At 40.4% G+C, this 15,179-nt stretch overlaps 1 protein-coding gene across 4 annotated transcripts in view; it reads left to right on the top strand.

The window, feature by feature from the left end:
* The window catches only part of IFT140 (intraflagellar transport 140), an 81,735-nt gene that overhangs the window by 13,350 nt on the left and 53,206 nt on the right, over positions 1 to 15,179 (top strand). For all 4 annotated transcript variants that reach the window (XM_031595401.2, XM_090151726.1, XM_090151727.1 and 1 more), the window contains 10 exons: positions 3,116 to 3,291; positions 4,494 to 4,585; positions 5,691 to 5,797; positions 6,600 to 6,748; positions 9,231 to 9,434; positions 9,771 to 9,843; positions 11,541 to 11,632; positions 12,439 to 12,566; positions 14,408 to 14,525; positions 14,987 to 15,114. In XM_031595401.2, coding sequence (XP_031451261.2) covers positions 3,116 to 3,291; positions 4,494 to 4,585; positions 5,691 to 5,797; positions 6,600 to 6,748; positions 9,231 to 9,434; positions 9,771 to 9,843; positions 11,541 to 11,632; positions 12,439 to 12,566; positions 14,408 to 14,525; positions 14,987 to 15,114 — 1,267 coding nt within the window. The remainder of the gene's footprint in view (positions 1 to 3,115; positions 3,292 to 4,493; positions 4,586 to 5,690; positions 5,798 to 6,599; positions 6,749 to 9,230; positions 9,435 to 9,770; positions 9,844 to 11,540; positions 11,633 to 12,438; positions 12,567 to 14,407; positions 14,526 to 14,986; positions 15,115 to 15,179) is intronic.

Consider the following 15,179-nt stretch of genomic DNA (forward strand, 5'->3'; position numbering starts at 1 on the left):
GTTTTCTTCATGATGTATTCCTGTTGCATACAGCCTCTGTCTGAGAGCCGGATGTGTGGTAATAGATGCAAGTTTGGAAATCTCAGTCCCATTAATTACCACACTTTTAGCCCCCATATCTCATGATCTCAAAAGCCAAGCTGGGATGCTTTCTTGGGGTCTTTGCTTAAATTGTTGCAACAAGTCCCTAAGTTCAGCAGCTGCACATGGGCACGGTGTTACTTGTAGTGTGGTGTGGGCAGGGGCTACTCTCCAGGTGCCAACCCTGCTGGTCTGTCCTGGAGTTTCTTTGTCTTTTGAGTTATTACTGGTCTTATTTCTAGAGGATCTGAGGTTCCCGGATCTTCTAGTTGGATTTTAGTCTGCTTGGCTTGCTTTTTGTTCTTGGATTCAACAGGGATCCAAGGATCCAAGTCTTTTTCTCCTTCTAATGACATAGGTCTTAATTTCAAAGAGGAAATTCTATTTAAAGTTGGGGCAGTTTGCCCTGTCAAAGATGTAATTTTCTTTTCCAGTTGTCTAATATGGGCTTTAAAAAGCTTTTTTTCCCCATCTTCTAATTCCTCCTCCAAGGAATGATACGCGTTAATAGTGAGAAGCAGTGGCCATGCCACAGCAGATGCTGCTACTGCTCTTTCCTCAGTTATCAAAAGATTTTGTTCTAATTCTTTCAGGAAGTCAGCCATTTTTGAAGGGGATTTAATAATGGGAACATTGGCCCTTATAGGTCCCCATTGTTCAATAATTTGTGCAGAAATTAGCCATGGGGAACCCAGGAATCTCAGAGTTTTCCCTAGGAGATCCTTTTTTGGTGTACTAGTGGTCCCAGTGACTATCCAATGCAAAATGTTTTTTTAGATAATCCATCCTAAATAAGTATCTGGCTCACCAAATGTAATGCTGTAATGTGATGGAAAGTACAGCAATAATAAGGAGTGGCACAATCCTAGGCTACAGCAAATGAGAACAAGCCCAAATGCAGCAGCTGCGGACACAGAAACAAAGGGAGAAAAACTGCTAACCTTTGTAAGGCCTCTGGTAAGCAGGGATCTCCAATGAGATATCTTTGTCTCTGCTGCCAACCCTCAAATGAGGGCTGGGAAGGGATGGATTGTGGCTTCACCCCTCCTGGTCACTCAAATGTATTGCATGCACCTGACTCCCCTGGGTTGGCTCTGCCTTCCCACCAGGCACTGAATCACCGGTTCAGGTGTGTCTTAGCATTTCTGCTACAATTACCAACTAGCTTTTTTCCATCCTAGTGATGCCTTTTGTCTCCTGCTTACCTGTTATCTCTTGGATCTAGAACTAGAGTGTGAGGCAACCATTGTAATGAATACATAATCCTTTCCATTCTAGTGCTGACTACTTCAGAAACTATTGAAGTTAGCTGGCTCTACAGCTCAATTACAGCATGATTCAGTGTTTGCATTCATTGTGGTAGTGGAATTAGACCCCATAATTAACACCAGCACGGCTAACTTACTTACAGTTGCTTCATTGTCTGGAGGTATGTTTACCTTGCACAGCAGCAGCTCTGCCTTAATTGCATTTGTGAGGTGTTAGCTACTTTACTAAATATGAACCGTTCAAATTTAAAAGGGTTGCAGGGCACCTTTTTTTTTTTTTAATGCAAACGTGGAAGATGAAAATCTCTGGCTGTGTGCCTGTTAGGAGCTGCTTTAAAAATGAGCATCTGTTGGTACACATCCCCATCTAGAGACAGACTCGGAGTCCTGCAAGAGAGTGTACTCTAATTCTCTTTGTTTCTTGGGCCTCCTGCTAAACTTTAATTTACTACCATATGGCACTGGTGGTTTCTTTTCTGAGCTTTCTCATTGCAGAGGTTGATGCAGTTTGGACTCGGTTCTTATTTTAGATGGTGGGCTGTCAGAATGAGTGAACATTTTCATAGCGTTTAAATGTGAACTACAGTTGTGATTTTTCATCACGAACTTATTCTAATAAAAACAAATTAAATTATTGCTTTAAAATTTTTAATGCTTTAAACATTGTTAATGCAATTGTAAAAGATCTCAGAATAGACTTGACTAAAGCCAGGAGAGCAGCATCATTTAAAGCTAAACTGGAACGAACAGTGGAGCTCCTCAAAAGATGGTAAACATCTGTTTTAAGTATGAGCTTAGATCTATTGCTGCACTCAAAATGCTGTTAAAAAAAATAATTCAGACAATACGTGACACAAGATACTGATCTAAAGAAAGGATGCCTGATTGCTAGCAGTTTTAAAAGGTTGCATTGTAATCCTCTCACGACCACAAAAAATCTTCAGTGCAAAGCATTTGAGATGACTGGCACAGGTATTGGGACATAACATGGACACTGTAAGGCATCCTGATCTTTCTGCTGGTGGACTTTTATTTGTAGCTGCAGGGATCTGTTCCCTTGTCTTGCAAATGTGGTGTGAACAATGCTGTTTGTGAACTACTTCCAGATTCTGTAGGTGACAGACTATTACAAAGAATGACTGCAATAAACCTTTCTCTGTGTGATAAGAAGTACTGCGTTGGAGAACTGTTTTAACAAGAAAACTTCAGTGTTTATTGCAGGTAGAAAATTTAGCAGTATGATCACAGGTGGGACAGGAGTTTGGAACTTTTTTTTACCCTACCTAGTATTTATTTTGTGGAACTCGTGTAGAAAAACTGCTCACAGTGTGTGCTGGGATGTTTTTGAACAACGAGGAATTCCATATGCTCAGGCTTCTGTAATCTAAACTTTGCTGTAAATGTATTAATTCTTAGGTTCTTTCACAAAGTATGACTACTGAAGATTTTAGAAGCCATCATTTGGCCTTTGCATACCTGTACACATATGCAGAAAGTGTTTTTTTAATTGAACAATATTTGTGATGCCACTTAAAGGTTTGCTTCTGGATTTTCTAGATGAGCAAGAATGAATAATTTTGGTTTATTGCTACAGTCAGCTCTTGTAATTGTCCGCATCCAGAGACAAACTGTGAGACAACAGTTGTGGTTGTTTTTCTTCTAGCACTCGAGAACTATTTTATTGAAGTAACAAGGAGCAAATTCAATTTTTATGGCTACAAGAGTTGTTAACCAAGAGCTGTGTAACTTGTTTATGTGTACTACAGGTTGTGTGCACTACACAAATGAGAAAGGAAAGACAAGCCACATATTGTCAGCTGACAACCTTGTACAGAAGCTTCTGTTCATGGAGAAAAAAGATGCTTTAGTTGTTATAACAGAGAACCTGCTGTTGTCCTTGCATACAATTACTCTCGAGGGAGATGCCAAGGAGCTCATGAAGGTGAGAGTCAGACAACAAAGTAGAGTTGCAATATTTAATCTCCTCTTAGGATTTTTTTAATTATTGTTTCCTTCACTCAGAAATGAATCAGCTTTTCTTCTCTGTTAGTATCTTGGAGACCAAATATACGTGCATTTAAAGGTAAAATAGAAGTGTGCTACTGAAATTGGAAAGATGGTTTTCGTCCTGCTCTTGTGTTTTGTCTTAGTTTCTTTCATTGTGATCCTATGTTAGTTTTTTTTTTACTCCTTAATTTGTCTTACTGAATTAAAAGGTGATACTCTTAAAATCTATATGTAATTTTGGTGCAATCAAATGTTTGTTAAAACATTTCATGGAGAAATAGTTACAGGTTATATTTCCTCATCTTCATCACCATCAGTTGCTCAGTTGCCTATTTCAGATTAGCAGGAGCAGTACCCTCCTTGTTGTGATGCTCTTTTTCTGTAAATCTGAAAGATGGCTTTGTTCTCACTTTGTGATAGTGTCCTCTGCAGCAGCAGAAGTCCCAGAAGACTTTAAACAGAAACTCCCAAGTCACAGAAGTACTTTTGTGTCACTACACTGCTATCTGTGTAGGACTGAAAACCAAACTGACCTCTTCCAGTAGGTACAGCCATCTTGACCCAACGTGCAGATAAAATGCTGTACTGTTGGGGCACACTGCTTCGAGGGTGAGGAAGGGCCTTCGTATTTTTTTTTCTGATTTTCTTCATCTAAGATCAGAAAAGAGTGGGCACTTCTATGTCACGGGAGTGCCAGCTTTTTATTAATTGGTGGATGCCCCATCCCTGCAGGCATTCAAGGCCAGGCTGGATGTGGCTCTGGGCAGCCTGGTCTGCTGGTTGGTGACCCTGCACATAGCAGGGGGTTGAAGCTAGATGATCATTATGGTCCTTTTCAACCATTCTATGATTCTGTGATTTTGCAGTTAACACAATACTTACCAAATCCCAAGAGATCCAATACAGGAAGAAGCACTGTTCCTTACCTACTTGCCTGACTGCAAAACTTTTTTTTGTGAATTTATACATCTGATACTTGATAAGTTTAATGGTGGTCATTCCTTTGTCTCTATGAATTATCACACAGGTCAGGGTTTACATTTGAACTCTGGGCTCATACTGGACAATTCAGATGCTTAGACATTCAGCGTGTTGATTCTACCTTCTGCCATTTCCTGTATTCACTTTTGTTAACAGGTGAAGTTGAGTGGGAAAACTGGTAATTCTGCAGACATCATTTTAATAGACCATAGCCTTATTGCTACAGCAATGGGTGAGACAGTACTCAGGTAAGAATCCTGTTTTTAAGCTGTTCTTGCTGCACGTAAGAAATCTGATCTAGCAATTTCTAGTCTCTTGAGTTTTTTGGGTTTTTGGTTTTTTTTTTTCTCTTTATTGGCATGAAAAAGCAACTTTGCTGTTCTTTCCATCTTTACTGTCCAATTCTTATGATAATTATAGCAATAACAACAGGCAAAAGTGCTTGTTTCTCAGGACTTCTCTTTTACTGCAATGTAACACAAGTATTATAGTGATTTCTTTCCGTAGTTCATTAAACAATATGTTACTTTGCCATGTTGCTATCTTGTAATGTTATGTAGTTTTAAAGTATTTCTTCTTGAGTCTTTTTAAAGTACTACATTTTTTTTTTCCTTCTACCTTTACTATGACTTACTGTACTTACTTCCTCTGAATCTGAGGGGTGAGGAGAGGAAGAAGAGAATTCCATTAACATCTGTGGTTCACTTGTTTGAGTCTCTGCCTGCTGCTGCCAGGGAAAATCTGTTAATGTTGTGACAATGTGATAAAGATCAAGTATTGAGCAAGAAGAAATTTGACAATGTTTGGTTCTTGAGAATATATCAGCAGTCTGAAGGGCTACTGTTTGAGATAGAGAATACTGGAGCCACAAATGAGGGGGGAGAATCCTGCAGCTATGCCTCAATTTTTTTGTTTTTCTTAAAACTGTGTTTGCTTCTGACTCCTTTCACAAAATATCCTGCGTACTGAAAAGTCACAGGAAAACGGAGGAGATTAAGAAGTTCTCATTTCAGAAGCAGCTGCTGGCAATTTCACTTTAAAAAATAAGTATCTGTGTGTTATTGCTGACAGGGTTGTAAGGTGCTGGAACAGGCTGCCCAAAGAGGTTGTGGATGCCCCATCCCTGAAGGTGCTCTAGACCTGTCTGGATGGGGCCTTGGGCAGCCTGACCTACTGGTTGGCCAACTCTGGCTGTGTCAGGAGGGTTGGAACGAGATCACCTTTGAAATCTCTTCCAATCTAGTTCTATGATTAAGGAAATAGCAGATTAGTGCCATGTACAAGTCCTCTTGACAGTTTAGCAAGACAGCTGGAAGGAGAAGCATTGTTAACTCTTGTTTTGTGCACCTTTAGGTTCTGGGATTTGGACCGAGGTGAGAACTATGTGCTCTCCCCAGATGTGCAATTTGGCTTTGAGGCTGGGGAGTGTATGAACTGTGTTTCTTACTGCAGTGCTAAAGGTGAGGAATAATAGGGCAGCTGTGATCTCTGATTCCAAACCCTTTTCAAATTGTCAGCCTTCAGTACTCTGTAGTCATTTTAGTAGATTCTTGTTACAGGGCATTTCAGTAGTAGCATATCTTGTAGAATTGGTTTGGTATATCTTAGGAGTGCCCTCCCAAAGGGGCTGTGAGATCATTCAGCACTTTTTCTCCCATTGTGAAGTTGTCTCTGAGCACAATGGCTGGATTCCCTTTGAGGCTGAACCAGTGAATGTGTTCCTGGAGCACACCTGGCGTGTTCCAATGTGCTATGGACACTCAACAAGCCTACGTGAGAACTTAATGCAAAGCAGAACTTAACAAATGCATAGTGTGAATGTTGGGTCCTTACAATGGGTTTCTCTACAGAGTCATTCCTATCTGTTGCCTTGTTTGCTAATGTAGGCATAGATTGGGCCTACCAGAGTGGTTTTAATGACGACTTGTCTATCTGTACTACAAAAATAGTTATTTAATAGTAAATGGTTAAAATGAAATCATTGTCTGATGTATTTAAAAGATAACTTCATCTGGTAGCTTGGAAAACAGCCATTGATTCTCAAAAAGAACTTTTTCCATTTTTTTTCCTGAAAGGTTCTCCAGTACAGGGCTATAATGCTGATTTGCAGGGGGGCAAAGAAACAAACTATGCTAGAATAAGGCTTCCCAGTGCCTCAGAAGCAGAGCCAGGCTGCCTACTACTTTGTGTTCTGTTTGTTTTTCTGAAGCGTGATAAGATAAGAATAAGATAAGATGTGTCTGAAATGTCTGTGAATGGCAGGTCTCCTAGCAGCTGGTACTAACAAAGGGAGAGTGGCAATGTGGAGAAATGTGTCAGTATCCAGTCAGAGCACAGGGGCTTTGGAGGGCAAGGAGAAGTGGAAACTCCATGCATCTACAGAACTTGAAGGAAATATCACTCAGATAAAGGTAAGGAAAGAAAGAGCATTCCTGCATTTTATTAAGACTTCAGGAACATCAGCTGATTATACCATCTTTGTGAAATTGACAACTATGACTGCTAATCTACAGATGCACACTCTGCCAAAGAGACCAGTCAGCGTCCTGAAGGAGGAAAGCCCTTGAATAAAACAACTTTCAAAACTGAAATGAGCTGCAGTATTAACTGCATGTAGCTGTTGTGTTGCAGACAGGGATGGAATGCCCAGCAATATACACCGAAATGCAAATATGTGGGTTGCTCCTATTTGTTTTCACAACAGATACAAAGATACAACAGATACAAAGAGTACTGTAATACTTTTGATAGAGTCTATTCTCAGCTACAAAGCACTATTTTTCAGTGTAGTCACCACTATTAACTTTGCATTTTTGCCAGCAATGAACAAGAGCTGCATGTTGGGCTTCCAGAAATCTGCACCCCCCACTGTCACCACTGCTGAAATGCATCATCCACCACCTCACCGTGCTCACATCCACTCTTTGGTCTCCTTAAATGTTCAGCAAGTGTCAAATGTCAGTGGCTGTCATTTTTTCCCTCATGAAGTTCAATGGCACATTTGCTTCATATGTACTTCCATGTCAGACATCATGTTGTCAGACTGCCCCTCTGCTGCCATCTGTCACATGGCAACAAAATATAATGGAATATGAGTGGAAAGGTTCAATCTCTACTGCCATCCCTACCTCTGACATCAATCAGTCAAATAGGAGGCACTGCTTTTGGAGCAGCCCTTGTAGATCTCTCTGCCTGGGAGAAGTGGGAGTCGCAGCATCCTTAAATCCAAACATCTCTCCTTCATATTTCTCACGGATTATCTTTTTGGATTCAACACCCTGAAATTATTTTCTGGAGAAGACAGATTGGCAGAAATGTCACATTTCATAGAACTGTAGAATATCCTGAGTTGGAGGGGATCCCAGGGACCCTCAATCCGACCTCTGGCACAGCAACAGCCAGACCTCAACTCTGTGTCTGAGAGCAGTGTGGGGCTGTGTTCTGGAGAGCCTGTTCCATGCCCTCAGTTGGCACCCACCCTCTGTTGAAAAACCTTTTCCTAATATCCAAAGTTTATTTAAATGTACTAACATAGCAAGCAAAAAAAATCTAATTCAAACTATTTCTAGATAGGTTGTTTGTTTTTTTTTTTGTCGTCACTGTCTCAGTGTAAAGTTTGCTTTCACTGGTAGCTAAATAACAAATATATATTTCCATCTGAATATTTTGCACGTGAAAAGAGGTACCCCCCAGAAGGACACACTATACTTTTACATATAAAATGATGTTTTGTCTGCTTTTGTCAGAAAGTGTTGGTTTGCTAATCTGTCTCTAGTAGGTTTAAAACAAATGAACAAAACAACAACCAACCACAAAACACAAAAACCAACTACTAACACAGGAGCCTCCTCCCCTGACCACCAGCCTTTGTGTGTGCCCTGGCCCAGCCATGAAGACAGCTTCTATGTGCAATGAATGGTGTAACTTGCTTATCAGGGAGTGTTATCAATTGTGTTGGAGTTCAGGCAGAGCACCACTGTCCTGCACTGTGCATGTGGTTATAGGTTCCAGACTGTAAACATTACAACAGACCAACTCTCACTAACGTCTTAAGGAAGAAGAGCTCTTGGATAGTCAACTGGTTGCCCCAGTGCTTTCTGGCAAGAATTGTCCTGTGACAGGAATAAACATGGTCAGTGTCAGATGCTTTTGTTTAACTGTGAATATGGAAAGACAGATTGAAAAAAGGTGTATTACTTCCTCCTTGACACAGAAATAATTAATCAGCTGTGTGTTAAAGTCTGTCCTTGCAGACAATCTCAGAAGCACATCTTATTGTTCTGTGAATTTTTGAAGTGTAACTTGAATTTTAGAATTGCTCTGCTCTGTACAAGCACTATTTTCAATCCTAAGATAGGATGGGAAAGATACATCTTCATAACACTCACTTAAAAAGTTAGCTGGAACTTCCTCCTTTTCCTTGAAGAATCCCTGTGTTTTCTTGGATCACTTAGTGTGTGACATAGCAGTTTGTTGAGGAATGTGAACTGCTTTCACTGCCATCAAAACTGCAGGAAAGAATGAGGTAATCAAATAAGATACTGCATGTGCAACAAATCAAAGTGTTTTTAACCCCTTTAAGTGTGATTCTCTCACATATACGGTGGTATAATAATATCTTAAGAAGAAAAATGATTTTAATACAAAAACCAGTTCCTTTACTTATACTGTGTCTGAGCAGCTGGGTAACAAGTATAATATTTTCATCTCATAATTCCTAGTTGTTGGTTATAGTTGGACTTTGTGCCATGTATGTGTGCTTGAGTACATGTACATACAGACACGTGTTTATTCCATCCTAGCCCTTCTCATCTCTCTTGAGATGTTGTTGTGACTGTTGAGGTCTTAGAAGGAATTACTCACTGTGCTTTCTTTTCTTGCTCCCATATGCAGTGGGGCTCCCGAAAAAACCTCCTGGCAGTGAACAGCATCAGCTCTGTGATCATCCTCAGTGAGCAGGCCATGTCATGTCACTATAATCAGCAAGTGGCTGCTGTGCAGGTGTCTCCCAGCCTGTTTAATGTGACCTTCTTCAGCACAGGAACCACACACAATCTTCATGTTGATATGACTGTGAATGGAGTCTTCGCTACTAAGGTCACGTTGATCTTTTTGGATATTTGCTCAATTGTTTGCCTAGCTAGGAGTACAGAGACCGGACTTTCCAAGTCCTTAATATAATTCTTTACTATTCCATTTGTATAATAGAAGTATTCTTATAGTGATCATATTGTGTTGGTTTTCACGTGGTGCACTGACTTGGGAGTTCTCTGGGTACTGACTTCAGTTTTTTTCAGTTGCAAATCCTTCCAACCTAACTTACAGGGCAACTGGTAAAAGGTGGCAATCGTGTGAAAAATCTCAGTGTTTCTGCATAAATTACTGCACGAGTCCAGATGAAACTGAGTGCATTTTTTTAATTTTTTTTTTTAGGATGCTGTAGTGTTCTGGAATGGGAAGCAAGTTACTGTCTTTGAGTGCTCAGAAGATACCTTAAGAAATGCAGGTAGGATTTGGAGAACAGCAATGAGCTAATTGTTCAGACTTGAAGTGTTTGTGTTCCTGAATCATTGAACCATAGAATCATAGAATCACTCAGGTTGGAAAAGATCTTAAAAATCATCAAGTCCAACCACAACCCAACCATCCTACCCTAACGCTAACAACCCACCCCTAAACCATGTCCCTGAGCACCACATCCAAACGATTTTTAAATGCATCCAGGGATGGTGACTGAACCACCTCCCTGGGCAGCCCATTCCAGTGATTAACAACCCTTTTTGTAAAGAAGTTCTTCCTGATATCCAACCTAAACCTCCCCTGGCACAACTTGAGGCCATTTCCCCTCATTCTGTCACCAGTGAGAAGAGACCAACCCTGCTCTGCTGTTAGCACCTCTCAGATATTGAAAGAGAGCAGTAAGGTCTCCCCTCAGCCTCTTCTTCCCCAGACTAAACAGCCCCAGTTCCTTCAGTCTCTCCTTGTAAAGCACATTCTCCAAGCCCTTCACGAGCCTCACTGCCCTTCTTTGGACCAAAATGAATGGAAAGTTACGTTCTCTTCATTCATATTAACTGTCATTATAATAATATTTTTCACTTATGAATACTAATTAGACTTCATATCCCCACACTGTAGGACAGAAAGGTTATATTATAAAACTGTGGGTCAGTAGTTACACAAGTCATCAGCAGAACCAGAAGTCAAATACCGGCTCCTAGATCTGTGCTTTATTCAATAAACGTGCTGGGATATACCATGTTAATTGACCTCAGAATATGCTGCTATTCTTGTATGAGTTACAAATAAGGTCTTTGATTAAAATGCCTTGGCCTGCTCACACCCCCAAGTTCTTCTCCTCAGGCCTGCTCTCAGCCCATTCTCTCCCCAGTCTGTTTTTGTGCTTGGCATTGCCCTGACCCAGTTGCAGGACCTTCCACTCGGCCTTGTTGAACTTTGTGATGTTTGCACATGCCCACCTCGAAAGCTTGTCCAGGTCCCTCTGGATGCATCCCTTCCCTCCTGTGTGTGAGTGCACAATACAGCCTGGTGTCATCTGCAAGTCATGTTTGCATAGCACTTGCACAGGAATGGGGAAGGAGTGGGTTCTAGTGTCAGCTCTCAGGAAAAGCTGTTTCATACACTGCTGTATGTACAGCTGGGTAAGGTAAATTAGTTTATTCTGTGATGAATTCTCCCTGAATATTCATTCCTTGAGAAACAGGATATGCAAAATTTCATTAATTCTATCCAAAGTCTCAAGGGATGTTCAGGCTTTGTATTTTAATAACCAAGTTCCCAACAATGAAACTATTTAAAAACCACTCTTTTCTGACAGATGTTCCTCTTTTCAGTGAAGGAACGTGCGAATTCCCTTGACAGAACTTCATACTGCACTACTTGTTTTCTTTGTCATTACCCATGTCAGCACCTTCCCCATCCTCTCTCACTTGTTTTCATGGGCAGAATGTACAAAAAGCCTGTTCACAGAAGGAGTCCCAGCTTTCACTGTAGTGTCAGACTGGAGGAAGACCAGACCACCGAGGAGTTTGGGAACCAGTAGGAGTCATGGGCTGTAAAATGCAGTTGGTGCAAGGTGGAAGTAGTCATTTCCTTTTAAGTCTTTTTAAAACACCAAAACACACACACAGAAGTCCCAGCCATCTGCTTATTGTAATGATGGTTTTATTGTGATTGTTCCAGGCTCTTTTCTTTGTGACTCTCCAGTTCTGTCAGTGCATGGAGAAAATCTGTACACAGTTGAGCCGCATCGGGTCCAAGTCCGGACCTGGCAGGTAAGAGCTGATGAAAACACAGAGCAAGGAATACACCTCACTGGTTTTCAGAGACTGATGTTGCAGTTTAAAAGGAGGTTCTGTAAACCTGTTAACTGTACGCTTGTCACAGGAAAAACCAGTTGGGTTCTTTTACATTTTGAGTTCTTTAGTGTGTCACATTTAACAGCTACTACACTTCAGCTAACAGTAATCAGTATCTATAGTAGAAAGCAGAATTCTTTAAGGACTGCTTATGAGGATCTAAATTGCTAGCATATGAATACATATTACTAATAGAAAACAGAATCTATTTTGAGTGGATGAAAATACCCCCTGTATATTGTTTGTTCCCTGTAGAGTGTTGCTTAAAGCTTGTGGCTTATCCTTGTCAACCATAACCAAAGGGAGAGACATAATCCCTATAGTTCTGATGTAAAATTTTATTTAATATTCAAGAAAAGGTAGGCTTTGTCAGATAAGGAATGATTTCATTTATATATATGTATTATTTATTTTTCCAGCTTCATATTAATGAACATTTAGGGAGCTGTATTCATGCATCCTTCTTTAATGAAAAAAGTTGTATTATCAAAGGGCCAGTTTTTACAGAAGAAAAATTTGAACTCTTTTGGAGACTACACATCTAGTTTTCAACTTGAAGCAGACCATGAGACCTTTTGAAGTCTATGTAAAGAGTAGTTCCTCTCATTTTGCTGATGGTGATTTATCTAATACAGAGATTCATTGGCTGGCTTAGGGACAAAATAAAATCCCTCCTAGTTAAACTCGAATGTTCATACCTAGTGTTATTCCTTTCTTCTCAGGGAACAGTTAAACAGCTTCTGGTGTTTTCTGAAGCAGAGGGGAATCCGTGCCTCTTGGATGTCTGTGGAAACTTCCTGGCTGTGGGAACTGATTTGGCTCACTTTAAACTCTTTGATCTCTCTCGCAGGTATTAACAAGCCTTCAAAAACAATCTGTTCATTTTGTGTGTGGGGGGTGGGAAATCTTTAGCTGACTTAAATCCTTTGAAAAGCAGTAATCTCTTTGAATCTCAAGACAATGAGTCTGTATGAACTGATGGCATTTCTGAAGCAAGGGAAGAGCAGAATCATAGAATGATTGGGAAAGTCACGGAACAAATAATGTAGTAACTTAAAGAGGACGGAGAACTTATGGGAGATGTCCAGCCTGGAGAAGAGAAGGCTGCAAGGTGACCTGAGAGGGGCCATCAATATCTAAAGGGGAGCTAAAGAAAGAAGGGGACCTAAAGAAAGAAGGGGACAGACACTTTAGCAGGGTCTGTGGTGAGAGAACAAGGGGAAATGGTTTCAAGCTCAAAGAGGGGAGACTTAGGTTGGATAAAAGGAGAAAGTGTTTCACAGTGAGGGTGGTGAGGCACGGAAGCAGGTTGCCCCATGATGTGGTGGATGCCCCGTCCCTGGAGACGTTCAAGGCTGGGCTGGATCAGGCCCTGAGCAACCTGATTCAGCTGTGGTGTCCCTGTGCATTGCAGGGAGTTGGACTAGATGGCCTTCAGAGGCCCCTTCCAGCTCTATGATTCCATGATCATTTCTGCTGACAGTCTCAGAAAAGCTGACAAAAAGACACAGCTTCTAATAAATCAATGAACTTGGATCCAATGAATCCATGAAAAAAGTGAATTGTGGGTGCTGTTCTTTCTCCTGCTTAGGTTAAGTGAGAGGTTTATTTAATTTTGTTCAACTTATACTGTGTTCCCATTCTGATAAACTGCTATGGCCATGTGAAAGATGTGCCTGACACAGTGTTCAACTCAAAAAATTATTTGCTAATGATGAGGTTTTTCCAAATTACCTTTAAGAGTAAAATAATCTGTGTTCTCATGTACTGTGACCAGAGAACTGCTAGACTGAGGTTGCCTACGTACTACATAGGACACAATTTGAAGGTGTTGGTTTTGGGCAGACTGTAATCAGAACAAGCATTAGATTGGTTATGATTGTTGCTAGTGAAAGCAACTAGCTGAGCTCCTCTCTACTGTGTTAAATTGTCAGTGATAATAATGATAATATCCCTGATACCCCTTCTCAAATGATGACAGCATAGCTATATTCATAGCAGTATTAAAGCTAATACTGTTGACTTAAAATAAATGAGAGGTCCAAACATGTAACAGGAAGAATGTCATTTTTACAGAATCAAAATTTCTTGTATGGAATCATATTATGGGTCTGAGTTATTGTCACTTCTTTCTGTCCCATTCTTTGGATTGACGAGGTTTGTCCTCTTTGCTGAATAATTACTGGGTTTGTATCTGTAGAAGTGATGAGATTCTTTAGAGATGGGACAGTCTTTGGAACTTCTGTACAGTTGGAAAGCAACTGGTATGACATAAATGCAACCCCCACTCCCCAGTGATTTTTCTTTACTTTTGTTCCAGAGTGTTTTTTCCATACGCTGAACTTCAGTGAAAGGCTATATTCATCATTACAGTACTGTTCAACTTACACAGCAAAATGCAGTTCTCTGAATTTAAAACTCTGGTAGGATGCTCTTTTTGGATTCCTGGAGAAGCATGGAAGCTCGTTCTTGCTAATTCGTTGAGGAATGAGCCTTTCCTTCCTTAACTTCCAAAAGAAAGGCAGGTCATAGCAGGAGAAGCAAGAGTCTGGGGCAATGGTCCTGGGAGGTAGAAATAATTTGTTGGTGTTGTTTAGAAGGTTTTTTATTTTTTAATTTGAAAAATGTTTTGGCCAACAGCTATTGTCACATGCTTGCCACTACATGACTTGAGTCTGTTCCATTTCACAGAGAGGCAAAAGTGCACTGCAATAGCAAGAATTTCTCTGAGCTGTTTCCTGGCCTTGGAAACATTGCATCTATCAAGTGCAACGCTAACGGCAGTAAAGTCAGCATCCTTGTTAGCAAGGTGAGGCAAAACTTCATTTAGCACCCTGTGGCCTCAATACCAGTTAATAGACTGGTGTACAGGTCAAGATGATTACTAAAGATGCAAGATTAACTTCACAGAAATAAACCTTCAGCTTCTGTGTACTGTTTTGGGACTGCAAAGTCCACATCCAAGCATGTAGCTAAATGCTTAAGTTAAGCTGTGTTAAGGTTTTGTACTTTTGCTGAGAAGAGCACAGCAATGAAAGCAGTAATCAGCACAGAAGCTGTTCTGAAGCATTTCAAAGGAATCCAAAGCAAACTTGCTGGAATAGAAGAACAGCAAGTAATTTTCTGATACTCCTTCCAAAGAATGTTCTTGTATGATTACAAGTACACGAAACTGTAAGAATATGAATCAGATGAGATAAACATACTATCCAGACTCTCAGCCTTTTTCTTTAACTGTGTGCTTCAGCAATATTTTTTGCCTTCTTGTAGGCCAATGGGAGTACTGATTCCAAGATCTGTTTCTATGATGTTGAAATGGACAAAGTTACACTCTTTGATTTCAAAGCTGAACAAGGGATTGGTAAAGATAAGCTTTCTTCTGGGCATTGTACTGACAGGTAAGTAACAATTCTCAGCATTATTACTTGAGACTTTAAGATAATCTGCCCTGTGAAGGTGAGCA

Source organism: Phasianus colchicus, chromosome 16 (assembly GCF_987193195.1).
Source record: "Phasianus colchicus chromosome 16, bPhaCol1.hap1.1, whole genome shotgun sequence".
Taxonomy (NCBI): domain Eukaryota; kingdom Metazoa; phylum Chordata; class Aves; order Galliformes; family Phasianidae; genus Phasianus; species Phasianus colchicus.